This window comes from Watersipora subatra, chromosome 7 (assembly GCF_963576615.1).
Source record: "Watersipora subatra chromosome 7, tzWatSuba1.1, whole genome shotgun sequence".
NCBI classification, from domain to species: domain Eukaryota; kingdom Metazoa; phylum Bryozoa; class Gymnolaemata; order Cheilostomatida; family Watersiporidae; genus Watersipora; species Watersipora subatra.
In genome coordinates, this window is record NC_088714.1 from 53,281,833 (window position 1) to 53,297,744 (window position 15,912).

Below are 15,912 nucleotides of genomic sequence, written 5' to 3' on the forward strand. Positions count from 1 at the left end.
ATAGATTCAAACCGATAATACATTGATAAACTCTTCCTGGAAAGGAGGTAAGAAAATTCAACTTTGCGATCAGCTGTGATCAAGCATCCTGGCTTAGTTAATGCAACTCACAACGCACTTGAAGAATGGACACGCAGTGATTGCCTTAAGTCTGTTTATGTTAATCCTGCAAATGATGATTATCTGCAGAAGTGCTATAGTGTGCCAACCATTGCTAGATGATTACATGGTAGAAGTTTGCTAATGGTTGGTCTTATATTTAAAAATATTTAATTATTTTTATTAAGATTTTGTTTCATAAAAACATGTTATCTGTACCATTTTACACTATTTTTCTGACCACCTAGACATGTAATGCAGGTTTTAATGCTAAACAATAAAATTTATTTCCCAAGGATGCAAACAAAAAATTGCAGTAATTTACTACCCAGAAGTTGTCATTGGCAAAAATTGTGTAATTTTTTGTGGAATAAAAAGATTTTTTCACAGCAAGTTTGCAGGTAGCCTTACAGTACAGCAACAATGCAGTTCAAAAGAAAAGCATTAATCAGAAGTCTTTTTAGTCACATGAAACACCCAGACTTCCTCAAGTGTTTGATTGACTGTTTATGACATCAGTGCAGTTGATGCTCTTACAATTCCTACAGCTCGAGCTTGAATGAAGTGATAATAATACCACGTTTATGTGTGCAGCAGTAACATTTTACGTTACAATAATAAAGTAAGGTTTCATTTTTTGTATGCAACAATAATGCAAACATTTCACAATATTTGCATTATTGTTGCATACAAATAATGCAACAATAACAGTTGCATTATTTGTATGCAACGGTAAGTTATACAGTTGCGTACAATTAATGCAACTGTATAAATTATTAGGATTTAGCTAATAATTTATACAGCTGCATTATTTGTAATTGTACATATGCCTGAAGTCAACAAAAGTGGCTAAAAATCACAGAAGTCAAACACTAACCTGGGCCACCATTAAAATAATAGCCATCCTTGTTCGCTGGTGCAACCATTTCCAAGTGTTTGAATGATTCAACTGGACAAGCGTGTGGGTCTACTGTATAGTCCTGAAATTGTAAGTAATCAAACATAAACAAAGATTTAAAACATACAATTACAGAAAAACTTATTGAGTCAGTATTTTATATGCAATCCTTTATGTAACCTTACAAGACTGTAAGCTGTCTAATGCGCTGACACTCTCGATTGCTGTGAGAAATCGTCAGGTGAGCTGATAAAGCAAAGAGAATAACGATCTGTATAATTATTTTGACATGCTGTTAGAAGATCGATTGGTGCAGGTCTTAGTGTCAGCCAAACAAGAAGAATGTCGAAAGTTGAAATCCCGCATAATGCAATCATTTTTCCAACTCTATAACCGTAGCTTCTTTACAATTATAGTAAATATTGTCTGAATAACTGGCTGAAACATGTATTTAAATATTTATTTCATAAAAAGAGAGAACGCACGGTATGGTACATTATAACTAATTTTGTACCAACTTTAAAATGCGATGCAAAAAGGAAGTGGATCTTAAACACTGAAAAATTAAAATTATCTTTTATAAAACCAGTTGTTTACACAAGTGAAATAATAATACAATTCTTAATATATGGTAGCTAGGATTTAAGCTTTCCTAAATGAATGACTTCAGCTTTTACTAGCTTTCCGATTCGGTAGGGTCCCTGTTGTGCTAATACTGGTGGGATAGCTGGTTGAAGCACAAGAAAAATTGTGTTGGATGCCTTTCTAACACCACCGATGGTCCTTCTGTGACGCAACCACTGACCCACTCATCATACGCGCGTGCCCTAGCCACGGAACCATGACTGCTCTCGTTTCCAAATGACTAATAGCATGAAATCAGCTATTACCGGATCTTCAAAAATATTCACTTTGAAATTGAAGCAGTTGCTGACTCTGACTGCTTAAAATCCCCTGAGAATAGCTGAACCATGCAATGAGAGGCAGCACCTGCCAGACTAAACTGCGCACCTGCTGGGTTCGCCCTACTCCAAAGTCACGCTTGATCCATTTGTTAAAGTCCATTGTTCCTGATTTCCTCATGGCTATGGTATGGAGGTTGGCAAAGCAAAGAAGTACCGCACTGAAAATAATAGAGACACAGGCTATCATTTTACTATTACTGTTTAGGGTTAGAATAACTTTAGTGTCTTTAAGGGTCTGTTTCAATGCATTAAAATAAGGTGATGGCCATTCTGATCAGAGATTGAAATGAGAGTTTCATATCATTGCACAGACTTTTGTGTCCCGCATGCGCCAACCTACGATCTATCTTTAATGTAAATAATAAGCAATGGTCCATACTATACCGATAGTTTGTACCGATGGTACCAGATCATTCATGGGTTTAAAATATGCAATGACGACATTCTACTTAATCTTGGTGGCGCTTTTCAAGGGATAGTCTCCCAATCTCTGTTTGAATTTTAACTGTTACATTGAACTCTACTGCTGTATTCTGCTAACTGGAACCAGACCAATTTTTTCAGGCAAAATCTTTGTCAATTACACCTAATTCAGTTAAAAATAAACAGTTCAGTTTGTTGAAATAAATCACTTACTGTCCTGAAGTAATCTCATTTACGGATGGTTCAGGGGTGCAGACTTTGTTTGCTTTACATTCTACCCAACAATGCGCTCTGTAGGTGCGAAGGTACACAGGCTTTGAGCAGTTTGACAAGTCTTTGTATACAACCTGGTAAACAGTGCATTGCTTCAGATAAAGCATTATAGTTTTTAAAGTTAATTACAAGAATAGGATGAGAGTTTTCCAACCTCTTTACAATAGCACCAACTCATTTTAAGATATATACTGGTTAGAGAATCAGGAGAACAAAATGCACAGGTTCTTAGACTAAATTTCACATTCCAACAGATCAGAGAGCTTTGGGTGAAGCTCAAATAATTTAAGGCACATTTGTACTCCAGTTTGGGCATCAATTTTGAAAAGAAACGATTTACACTTTACGAATTATTTTTAGAAAATTCTGTTATTTTAGGCATCTGGTCAATCTATTATCTAATTCAAAAAAGCATTTCAACAACAACTCGCCTCTGGTACTCAAACAAATCTAATTTTTGTACTGAGATGAGAGATTGAGAAAGCTATCACGAGACATCGTTATGTGACAGAATCTTACAACAAAAATATTGCGGCGAAATAAACTGGACCTTTTTGTTAGAAAACTAAAATTTTTATTTGCAACATTGTTACTCATGAATTTAGTAAATAACCATAAATTATGTATTAAATTAATCTATATTTTTACTTGATTTCAAATTTGTAAACCAAAAAGCTGTAATATTATTTCTTTGAATTATGAGCATTTTCTTTTCATAATGGTTGAAGATAGCAATCTGTACAGTTATGATCACACCATATAAATTTTTGTTTGCTTTTTCGAGTCACATACATAAAATCGGGACAAAATGAGGATTAATTCAATGTACATTTTATGGCTGTTGAAAATTTCGCAATGAGTAACAATGTTGTAAATGAGCATTTTAGTTTTCCAACAAAGAGGTCCAGTTGATCTCACACAGCATTGTAGGTAGAGAAAGAACAAATGAGAACCATTCGAAGAATTCAGCTTAAAAATTGAAAAAAAACGTAGCGATATTGTCAAAAAAATAAAAGTTTGACCTTTTATTAAAGCTGATTGAGCCACATCACTAAGTAGCTCTACAATCCCTTGTCTCCCTTGTCGAGACAAATTGTTACCTATGAATGAAGTTCTGAGCTACTTATGTAAACTGAAGTAACTCAAAGGTCATATCTTTTTGTTAAAAGATTCAGATGTTTCAACCTTTTGTTTGTGGTACTGGCAGGCTATTTTTGTGAAGTACAGTGTGCCAGTCACTACCCTTTTATACATTGCCTACTAGAGCCTTATACTTTGAACACTGTCGTTAGGCAAATCCGGCGATATCAAACTCTCCACCCTTTTAGCCGTCATTCCATACGTATAGGCTATTTACAATGTACTGCATTTCTTCACCTTTTGTCTTTCTCTGCTTTTATTTCATCAGCTTTCCTATCAAGCTTCATGAAAATGACTTCTACATACTAGTACTATCATAGGTACAGTATATATCCTTGTAAATTGATAAAAAATGGCTCATACACACCAATAGTAAACATAGTTACAGCGTATCTTTGTCAATTGATGTAAAATGACTTCTACACACTAACAGTAAGCATAGCTACAGTATATATCCTTGTCAATTAATGTGAAATATCACGGCAGAAACTCAGCTCACGATAGTCTTTACACAGTAATATACATTTGTGAAGAGGAAAGTATATGGAGGCAAAGAAAATAAATGATAAAAAAAAACTGAAGAAACTGGGCGTGATAATTAAAGAAAATATATACAGCCAGCCACAAAGATAAAAACACAAAATATGAATAAATTATGCTTGCTCACGTTCACATAGTCTGAGTTAGAGTAAGCCAACACGTACATCAGTACCTCTATCCACACACCTATCTCTCCTAGACTAAACCTTCCTTTGTCTGTAGTTCATATAAAGATAATGTGACAATAATAATACTTTTTATTGATTATTACTGCACTAATTTAGTTTTTTGCATATAATTTGTTTTGTTTTTACATTTTATATATCATCATAAAAAACGCATTTGGTTTAATGTTATATTTAGTTGTCTGTAATATTTATTATTAACCTTTTGAGCTCTCTGACAACTTAAAACAAATTACCGTGTGCTATTATGGAATTACTAGCAAGACACTAGTACTAGCAAGACACTAGTACACTGGCATGAGAGATCATCATGTGTAAAGTCCATTTGCTCAACTATTGAGAAATGCAGATGGTGCAAATGGTAGTGCACCTAACTACTAGTCCAAATGTCCAAGTTTGAATCCAGTGTGTTCCAATCTTTTTTCCAACGTCCAACCATGGCTTATGACAACTCATTGTGATAAAGACCAGCTCTAGCATATCAACCAACAAACACTTTACAAGAAATAAACTGCATATGTCGAGATTGACACAACGTGGTGGACTACAATTAAAAAGTATTTTACTATCCTGTCCACTGTGGAGGTACATATTAGACTTCTGACTGCCAACATTGAATGTCAACAAAACAAGATTTCTTTGTCTTCAATCAAGATCCCACTTATTTACTGAGCACTGGTTTATAAACGATTATTTACCTGAAGTTGTGTCGATTTTTTTCCATTATAGGTATTGGTTATCTTTAGTAGGAAGTTGTAACCATTCCACTCCAACTGGCCTACTATGATGAAAATGAGAAAAAGGAGTATTCCAATGACCAGTTGGTAAAAAGTTTTACGATTGCATGAAACAAGCAAACCTCTGGATGAGCGCATGATTGGCAACTCTCACATAACCTAGAAAAGAGAAAACAGCTCTGAGTTACAAAGTGTATAATTATATATTAACTTTATTGACCTATTAATTATTACTTAATTATATTAACTTTCAATGTCATTTAAAACAAAATAGACTATGAGACAAAAAAATAGTAAAGTAAATTATGTGTATTGAAAAAAACACCACTTTTTGTTGCTTAACCTGTTTTATAATGAAAATTGGTTAGGTGTTGGTGTTCGATATAAGGTGTAGTGCTTTTTGCGGAAGCAGAGATGTAATGGATGGTCAGGCAGGCTCTAAAATAAATCTAGTGGATAAGTCTAACCTTTATGATGAAACCTACAGCTGATCTAACTTAACAAGCTTTAGCATAACAAAAGCTAGTGCATTGCACAGCCATCATACAGAACTTTGCGGCTGCTTAAAAAATCAACAACAAGATGGTTTTATATTTGAGCCACAGGATGCATCTAATAATTACAATAGATTGATGCAAATTGATTCTATTTTTCAAAGTGTATACTTACCAGCAAGAAAAATAAACTATAAAATATTAGAGATCAAATTTCAAAGAGAACATAATTACCTCCTTTTCATCACTCTGTAACCGGATAAGTAAAAGAAGTTCCTCGCAGACTTCACATATGACCATAATGTAATGGTTGAAGTTGGCAGGTGTTAGCAAGTGGGTGAAATTACACCAGTGCGTCATTTGGAACATCTGCATAACTGAATAAGGACAATATAGACTTGACTCCAACATAACAACTGCCAGCCTGATAAAGGGTACAAGCTGACAATCCTGCTCTACGGTATAAGGAGATTCCAAAAATTTTGTGGGAAGCTTACATTGCATTGAAAATATGCAATGATGACATTCTACTTAATCTAATGTAGAATATCCGAAAACCAATCCGAAGACCGTCTCAAAAGCTTAAACCAATCTGATAAGAGTACATGCACAATAACTATACTTAATACATTAAATATTAAATTAATAAATCTATATATATATTTCTCAAAGTGTGTCATATGTCTGTCATTCCGGCTATAGCTATTAAAATGTTGATAGTAAAATTTTGCCTTCTGATAGATTTGTACTCACGACGAATGCATCGACAAGTTTCTTATTCTGACACTCTACCACTGACCTAAAACGGCGTAGTGATACATGGCACCCATGCACGGCACCCATGCCCGTGCTAATTATTTTAGATTTATGCCCTTGTGCTACGATGCCTCTGTTCAAAAATATTGTGGGACCCAAGTATATGCAATGCAATGCTTTTCGTCTTTTTTGTTGAAGGTATTACTTTATCTCAAACTTAAAATTTGACGACTTTTGTACTGATTAAATACGTTACTAAAATATATACGCTGCATCGACATTTCGTAGTTTACATACTTGCTATTTATTTTACATCTACATTTAGTAAACTGTATAGTATATTTATACTGTACAGCACTGTACTGATTTATAGTGATCAGTCATACGACTCGGACATGCTGAGTCTTTTCGAAAATGGCAGAACAAGTGTTCCTCTCATTTTGCAAAGCATTTGTGGTATGTTTCACGGAGTCAGCTGATGCAAAAATTTTATGATGAACAATTTGGTGACAAAATATTGTGTATAAATCATGTAGTTTAAAAGTTATTGTTTTTTGTATGCTCCCCTGTCAAATATTAGGTTTTACCAAATATGTAACTATGTCCCATTAAATAAATTAATTGGGTACCGAAAGAGTTAATTATATGAAAACTGATTACTGCTGACGATCTCTCATGGTGCGTGGAATGCCAAGTTGTATAAATAATACCTGACTTGCTGATTAATGTCTCAGAGCACCGTATTGCGTAATTGCACCGTGTTGCAATTTTTCCCAAAAGCAGATAGGTGTCTAGATATAAAAATCTATGCCCTTCAAAGGGTTCAGGCTGTGATACTTTGTGAGAAAAATAAGTGTGAATTTGTTTGCAAATTGCAGTAGACACCTTAACAAACAATGGCTAATCAAACATTTGTTGCAGCAAGGATTCAGAAGGGTTTATTGGTCCAATACGATTGCAGCAAACATTACATAAAGTGTGTAACGCTCTGTCAATGGTTGGCCTTATTCCGTATATATAAATCTCGGTGTTTGTTTGTCTGCTTGTTTACATGTTTGTGTCCAGTTATAATCTAGCGAATGAAAAATCCGGGCTGCATTGGATTTGGTCTCGGAAAATCCAGATCTAGAAGCGGTTAGCTTAACCATCAAACTAGGTGTTCAATTGAGCATAGCAGTCAACAAAGGCATGATATTCATTACATTGGTTAAAATACTCACGCTCAAAGCTAAAACGGTCGACAGTTACGCGTAACGGAACACTTATTAGGCCGTCTGCAACCATGACAATAGTTTTAATTAAGGTAAGTTTACCTTTATTAGCGTACCAGGTAAGTTACTCAAATTTATTGTGTGATTATTTTATTATTTTCAACGCCAGGCATTCAGTGGTTGATTCATAAATGTACCGTACAAACTTAAATCCATTAAAAAATTAGTTCATCCTGAAATCCATTTCGTAAGGAGAAAGTTATGTAAAAAAAATTTGTAAGTAGGTATTATTCTACCTTAAAAATGTGCTAGAAAAATATTTGTAGAAATAACAAAACAAACTGAATGGTATGTTTGCTTACTTTAGCGTTGGCTGACTAGGCTAAGCCAAAACCAGTTGACTGACTTTCGCAAGCAGTTGAAACTGAGTGAGACACATCACACAAATTCGCGGAAACTAATGGGCCAATGAGATGAGAGGAAGTTGCTGGGCGTCAGTCAATGGAAAAGGGCTCGCAAGCACGTCCTTCGAACTAAGCTGCCTATCCGCTTAAATGGCCAGCAGGCCGCTTTTAAATCATCAGACTTTTGTATTTAGGATATTTTGTTATTCAGAGCAATCCTTCCATGAAAAGTCATTTTATAATTTGGAAATCTTGTATTCGGTGTCTTCCGTTAGTGGAGGTTATGCTTCGTTGTTAAGTTTGTAATTACTATTATGAAAGTTGACCCTTGGTGCAAGTAGCCAGCAACTGTAAATGTCTTGCTTAGCGGTATCCTCAGCATATGAAGGAAAGGCATAAATAATTGTTCACCAATAAGAAAACATCCACTACTCCCTGAATGTAATAGCTATAGCACTCAAATAAACACATAGGTGAGCGAAGATTTGCTGTGGCCAATGTTATATCTTTTAGAAAAAATATAACATAGAAATAAAAAAAGTAAAATGTATTGAAGCAAATGGAGGTAGAAGACGTGTCACTCGCAACACGAATTCAGTCCTCATGGATAAAAATAGCTACCCATAAATCCTAGCAAAAAATAGAGAATAATTCATATGATTTGGTGATTGTGCATAGTTCTGAAAAAATCAAAGACTAGAGTGAGCACCGCAAAACAATTCTATTGTGAGATCACAAGCATTAATAGAAGGTCAGTCTGATGAGAAGACCCAAGCGGGTAACTCCTCGAGTGTGGGATAGCTACTCTGCGTCCCTTCTCGCCGCACGGACACAGTAGCCACATATGACGCTCGTTTGATCATCTCATCCAAAGGTAAATCTTTCTCTCGAGCCATAAAATATGCCAATGATCCGACGAAGCAATCACCCGCACCCTGTGATTAAAATCAGAATACAGTTTAATCAATTGTTCAACCGTATGCGCCATAAATATGAGCTTTACACAAATCATAAAGAGACATAGTTCATGACAATAAAAAACTGGAATGAATCGACATGTTTAAGACTTTTGTAAATGTGAGAAGTGAATCCTTCTGAAATTTTTAGTATAATCAACAACTATGTTAATTTATTGATAACAACAGAGTTGGACTTGTCTACAATATTTAAGGCATCTGTTAAATTGAATTTATATTACAGAAACTCTTCTTTTACAGCAAAATTACCGAGTGAATGCCAGCAAAAAATGGTAGACATGACTTACTTCCACTTAAAAGCAATGAAATCCCTAGTGAAATAGTTGATATTTGCTGCAAAAACAGTCAAAAACATGAATTAAAGTGTGTAGCTAAATTAGTGATTGTGTGTTATTGTTATTTTGGTATATTGTCATAATTCAATTTTGGTGAGAATTGATAGAGAAATGATTTTGGTTGTTTGGGAGAATTGAATTCAGTCAATGAAGTTAGGATAGCTAAAAAATTGAGTTGTGATGTTTTGCGATGAATTGTGAATTGAATCAAATCTTATATGACACAAGATGCAAAAGAACTGGGAATTGAATTGTTGATTTTTGATGAAAATTGAAATAAATCGAGCCATTTCTTAAAGCCTTAGAAGTTTCTCTGCCAATCAGACAATATCATATAAGTTAACTGTTTATAAACTAGTGTAAATTATCAAATCAACCAACCAGTAAAAACCCTTTTTGTAGTAGAAAAAAGAGAATAAAAATGATTCATACAGCTTGAAAAACGTGTTAGTGGTCACTTTCTGTACATGTGTTTCGCAAAGTGAACATTTGTCGCCAGTAATTTTAAGGCCAACTACAAGTATATCGTTATTCAAATCAAAATTGAGAGCTTAAACCTATTTGACTCTTTACGCTATTTGGCATTTTTTACGTAGTACGAAGCCAAAACTTTACATAATTTTTTCAAGTCATGCGGAAATTACATTGTAGGAGTGTCTACTATACAGACAATTCTTTATAAATGATGCCATTATTCATTTATTTAAGAAATCAATGAAGAATAGATTTTTTCCAAAAGAACAGAAAAATACCGAGAATTGAAAAAACAGTCAAGAGTACTTAGCACAATGGGCCAATGAGATGTCCTTACAAAAACTGAACCAACACCATCTAATTCAAACATACCAACAACAATGGTTGGACAGATGACGAGCTGGATCCCTGCAATGCCCTTGGATCAGTAATGTGAGAACTGCTAGGCAAGTAGAATTCAACTCACCGTTGTATCGATGGCCTCGACTTGTTCACAGGGAACGCGTCTCACCGTCCTATCATCTTGTGTTGCGTAGACACAACCTTTCTCTCCGAGTGTCACTATGACGATCTTGCAGCCTTTATCCAGATAGCTAACAGCGGCTTCCCCTGCTTCTTCCACTGATGTCACAGGTGAATCTGCAACCTAACAGGAAACTAAATTATTTTTATTTTATTTACTTTATTTTAAGGGTCATGTTGGGGAAATGTTAAGGTGAAACATTCCGTTAACACCATAAATTAACAGTCTTTGATGCAGATTTGCCCAATTGCATGCCATGTAAAGCATAAATTTTTTGCAATTAATAAAAATTTACACGCGTATTTTAAAATGGCTTGACAACGAACTACGGTCTCAAACAGTAAAAAATAATTGTACATTCTTGTTTATAAACTAATAGTCAAAGTTACTAAACGCTTCAACCAATGACAATCTCTTTCTAAGGCTAACACCTTTTGCTAGCAGTATATGCACAACATCTCTGTGGTGCATTTATAAAGGCACCGAACACAGACACACCGCTGAAGTATTTTATTATTTACAAGTTTGTGAACTCACTGTTGTTATTAAAAATGATCAGATATGATGCAAATGAAAGTAACCATTTCTCTGCCTCGATGATGAGTTAGTTTTAGTCAATATAGTTAGAAACTCAGCAAGCAGTTTTTGCGCAATCGTTTTAATGTATGTCCTAAATGTACTCTGGTTGAACTCCATTGATTCAATGTTCAGCTATCTTTAACAATAGTGGAAATTCTTTTTATAGTTTATCAAATGACTGGTTGAAAGGGTAGTTGCTTTTCAAGCTGTGACCAAGTATGCGTGTACATTCAGCTGATTACACGAAGACTAATGGTTCATATGACTAGAAAATTGGTGATTCTATACAAAAGACCGTAGTTAACAACCTGATGTTAAACAAATGCTTTATCTGCATATGATTCAACAGGACCATTAAGGAATTGTTATAGTTTCTGTTTCTGTAAGATCGGATACAGTTCAAGTGCTAATAAATTGCGAGTAACTTGACAAGTGAGTTCTAGTAAAACTATTATAACTCTATTACCAGCAGTGATGTTGATGGTTCACTAGAGATGATTCTTTTATTCTCTATTGTCTTAGCATTAAATAATTTGGTTTTCTTTTATCGCCAGCAGTTTTACCTATAACTATAATTGCAAATAACTCTATTGTTCAGATATGGCGGATTACTTCAACTTTACAGAAATAATGTTAAAGGTTTACTTGCCACAAAATTCACATTACAGTTATTTGGAATCAAAAGAGTCACCATGTCTTACTCTGTTGTGTTGTAGGTGCAAAATATGTGGAAATGTGATCAAAAGCTCTTAAAAGTTAAAAAACGAACAGTCAATCGCCGCCATCACAAAACTGCCGTAGATTAGAATCTCTTTCTAAAACGGCTCAAATGGGACGTACTTGAACAAGATGGCTTCTGTTTACACTTTCATGCAACCTCATTCGTCGAAATATCTTCACAAATATACTTAATGCATTCAATAAAACCATGTCTATTGTTCTTACACGCCTATCTCATCATCATTGTAATGCTGTCATTTTGAGCACTGATATCTCAAAACCTACCGTAAAAATTCGTTTAATTTTTCTACCTCAGCTCGAAGAAGTGCATATCATCCTCTGATAAACATGACGAGACTGTTGGTCACCTGTGATAGTCGAAAAATGCTGCAGAAATTATTCGCGCTGTTTGGCAGGAAGTATGGGTCACATGATCAGATTAGGCTAGACGATTAGACCAAGCTGAAACAAAACTGTAAATTAGCGAGCATCTATATTTGGTAAGAGCTCTTCGGTAAAACCCGAAGAGTTTGTCATAAACTAATGCTATGAGAAGTTTTATATTGAGCTTTTTATTGGCCTTTCAATTCACGTGAGAACATCACGTGTCAAAACAATAAATGGATTGACTACGTCAGAGTAACAAACTGATTCCGATCTACAGCGGTTTCGTGATGACGGCGATTAACTGTTCGTTTTTGAGCATTTAAGAGCTTGTGATCACTCTTCCACACATTTGGCACCTACAACACAACAGAGTAAGAAATGGTGAATCTTTCGATACCAAATAACTGTAATGTGAACTTTGTTGCAAGTCAACCTTTAACAACTTTATTAAGATTAATAATATAGCATATTATATAATAATTTAATTATAATGTTACTAATTCTTTCATTTCTTATTGTTAATACGTTATATATAAACATATATAAATAATATATATAATATATAAATAATATTTACAATTCTTAATAGTTTTACACTGTCTAACTCTATCAATAATACCTCTATATCGACTGCAGTCATATTTCTAGCGATGATCGAGGATGCATGGACGTGTACATTTTAGCAAGTTACAAAACAGCTGCTTCAAATAACCTGAAATTTGGTGAGTTTACATAAAACAATTTACTTAACAGCATGCTGTTAGCAGAGTACTTCACCTGAACATAACCCAACATGATCTTTCATCCATTCACAACAAAACAACTTTGCTAACGAACCAAATCAATTCCTCCTTATGGCAAGGTCAAGGTTATAATGTTTCATCAGTACGAATACGTCAAATCATACCAAATCAGTAAATGTCACAATACCAGCTGCAGGTAAAATACCAGCTGCAGGTACAATACCAGCTGCAGGTACAATACCAGCTGCAGGTACAATACCAGCTGCAGGTACAATACCAGCTGCAGGATGCCTCACTGCTTGATAAATCCCATGCATCTTATGTATAACTTTTATAGCCAACAGTATGATCTTTTTGTTACATGCCAAAACAAAAATGAGAAGACAGAAATTAGAAATTATTGAGTGAGCTGAACAAAAATGCTTTTAAAAGTTGGTAATCTAATAGTATTGCAGAGGGGTCGGGATAGTCAATTGAAGGTTGTAGTAACAGAAAGTTCCTAAACTGAAACACATGACTGTGGATGTAGTATGTTGGTGTCACGAAATAGAAAATGAGATTTGCCATGTGAACTTGAAAAAATTTAACTTCAACCAGAACTGGAAGTGAGGTCAGTTATCAAGATATGCTCATGCTTACCTCAGTTTCGTTAGGACAGAAGACATCACACAGCGAGTATATTTCCTCATCCAAATCGTCTGCTTTAGGAGCAGGATTAAAAATGGTTGTCACTGTGAAAAAACAATAACCATTAGTTGGCTTAAATGCAGCAAAAACGGCAAGATGCAAAATAGGTGTTGCTTCTCTCTGTGATGATATTTGCTGGACCTACGGACCCAAATCAGTCTCCGCTGATAAAAAGTTGAACGACGTGAATCTGATGAGAATTAGAGGTGAGCGAATAAACATAGCGGGTAGATTACCATAGAATAGCAAATGCAGCACTTGGCTTACATATAATAGCCTAACATCCAATAAAGGTAATATTACCAGTGTTACTCCGCATTGCATCCTTACTCTAAACCTTAAAACTTAAAACCCTGCGGAGCTCCTTGTGTTACATTTAACACATCAAACTTGTTGAAATCATAAATGGCTTTCATATGCACCGATTTGCTAACTCTATATTATCCCTTAAAGCCCAATGTGTTATCTTTACCACTAAAGCCAAAAATTTTGATTGGTTGGTTGCGAATTGTGGTTTCCTGTCGATTCCCATATAGCTTCAAACTGTATGGCAAGCATGGTGTAAAGTAGCTTGATATGTGCCAAATTTTGGAAGGTTGCATGGTTAGTAAAATTTGAACAATTATGGAATTACACAAACAGAACATTCAATTTTTGCATTATTGCCAACAGATTGGTGGTAAATACTTGAACAACACAGTTATTCAATTCAATATATTTGTGTGTTAAAAATAACAAAATGGGTTTCAGTGGAATGTTATTGTCATTGAGTTGTGAACAGGATTTTTTTTAGAAATGTAATAATAATGCTTTACTAGTAGTAGTAAATGGTGGTCAACTAGTTTATTTTCGAAATTTATTTTTTTTAACTAAACTACAAATAAGCCTCTAATATCTTTACCCGCAAAATAGTGAAAGTACGCTTTTTCGACAACCGGGCTGTTTCTATGCTTTCTACCATGACTAGAATCGAGCCTCTTACTGAAGCAATACGCTGGGACAAAAAAGAAAAGAACACTTGACTGTACCAATGCCAGCAATTATCAAAAAGTAAAATAATAATATGGGAGGTGTGGATTAGCTTGATTTCTTTTGGGAAAACATAAAATTCTCATCTCATGAGATCACGGAGATGGAACACGTGCATCTTCTAAAATTTTGTGACAGTTGCTATCATCAATGCCTGGCTACTCTACCGCCGTGATTGCAAATTACTGGCAATACCAACAAAAGAGGTTATGGGCAGACGCCGTTTTCAGTCAATTGTCACCAGCAGCCTCATCAAAGCTACTGGAGGTGCCGCAGATGATCAGCCAGGTGTAGCAGTTTCACGTAGGCGTGCCAACAAGGCACCATGCAAAGAGATAAAGCAGGACGGCTGTCATCACTGGCCTATAATGGCTGAGAACAGAGGACAGTGCAACCAGTGTACTGAAGGGCAAAGCAACATTCAGTGTGAAAAATGTGATGTTCGTTTTTGTCTAAACGAAGAAAGAAACTGCCTTGAGTGGTTCCATTATGTGACTTTGACAATCATTTGTAACTTTTTGAATAATTTTATTTAAAGAAATTTTTTAATTCTGTTTTAATAGTTACTATATTTGTTTTTACATCCTTGCTAAGTTCGTCACATATTATTAAAATATTTTAAATTGAACCCTCCGTAGCCCAACGTGTTAAAATTGACACATTTTAAAGTCATTACAAATCTAAAATTAAAAAAAAAAAAAATTGAATATTTTTTTCTGAGCCTTTAAACAAATCAAAACCAGCAGGAAAAAAATTTCACTCGCTTAATAAGATCTTTAGGCTCCGCAAGGTTAAGATTTCTTGCTATTTGGCCCTAAATACCTTAACCTCTATGAGCAGGTAAAAATATCACTGCAAAAATTCAAAAAAGGTCGTGGCATACAGAAAAAGGTCAACGATTCTCATTTTGAAAAAAAAACATGTAGCCTATGCGCGTACATGTCACTTACCGCCATGCTTTTTAGCAAGTCGTAAGGCTTCCATAGTGCTAGCAGCTGTTATCTCTAGCTGACATACCATGACCTTTGCACTTTGTATTAGCCTCTCAGCAGCATCTACATCTTGTGGAGTAAGGAGCAAATTAGCACCACTGACTATCACAATCGCGCTCTCTCCATTTTGTCCAACCAAACAGGGTGCCACACCTGTCGAGGCCTTTTCGGTGTTTAATATATAGTCTGACAAAAAACCACATCATAAAGTGAACATGCTTTAATTTAGGATGTGTAGAAGCCCACACCGACATAGCAATGAGTAAAGGTTCCATTAAATGGCATCTATTAGCAAAATAATTGCCAGTTGCTAACAAATCATTTAAGTTCAAAATGAATGA

The 15,912-nt window shown here is 35.0% G+C and overlaps 1 protein-coding gene across 2 annotated transcripts in view; it reads right to left on the minus strand.

The window, feature by feature from the left end:
- Nucleotides 1–8,485: 8,485 nt before the first annotated feature.
- The window catches only part of LOC137399422 (ribokinase-like), a 34,212-nt gene continuing 26,785 nt past the window's right edge, over nt 8,486–15,912 (minus strand). For both annotated transcript variants that reach the window (XM_068085525.1, XM_068085526.1), the window contains 4 exons: nt 15,530–15,757; nt 13,503–13,594; nt 10,378–10,557; nt 8,486–9,060 (listed from right to left, as the gene is read on the minus strand). In XM_068085525.1, coding sequence (XP_067941626.1) covers nt 8,878–9,060; nt 10,378–10,557; nt 13,503–13,594; nt 15,530–15,757 — 683 coding nt within the window. In that variant the 3' untranslated portion in view covers nt 8,486–8,877. The remainder of the gene's footprint in view (nt 9,061–10,377; nt 10,558–13,502; nt 13,595–15,529; nt 15,758–15,912) is intronic.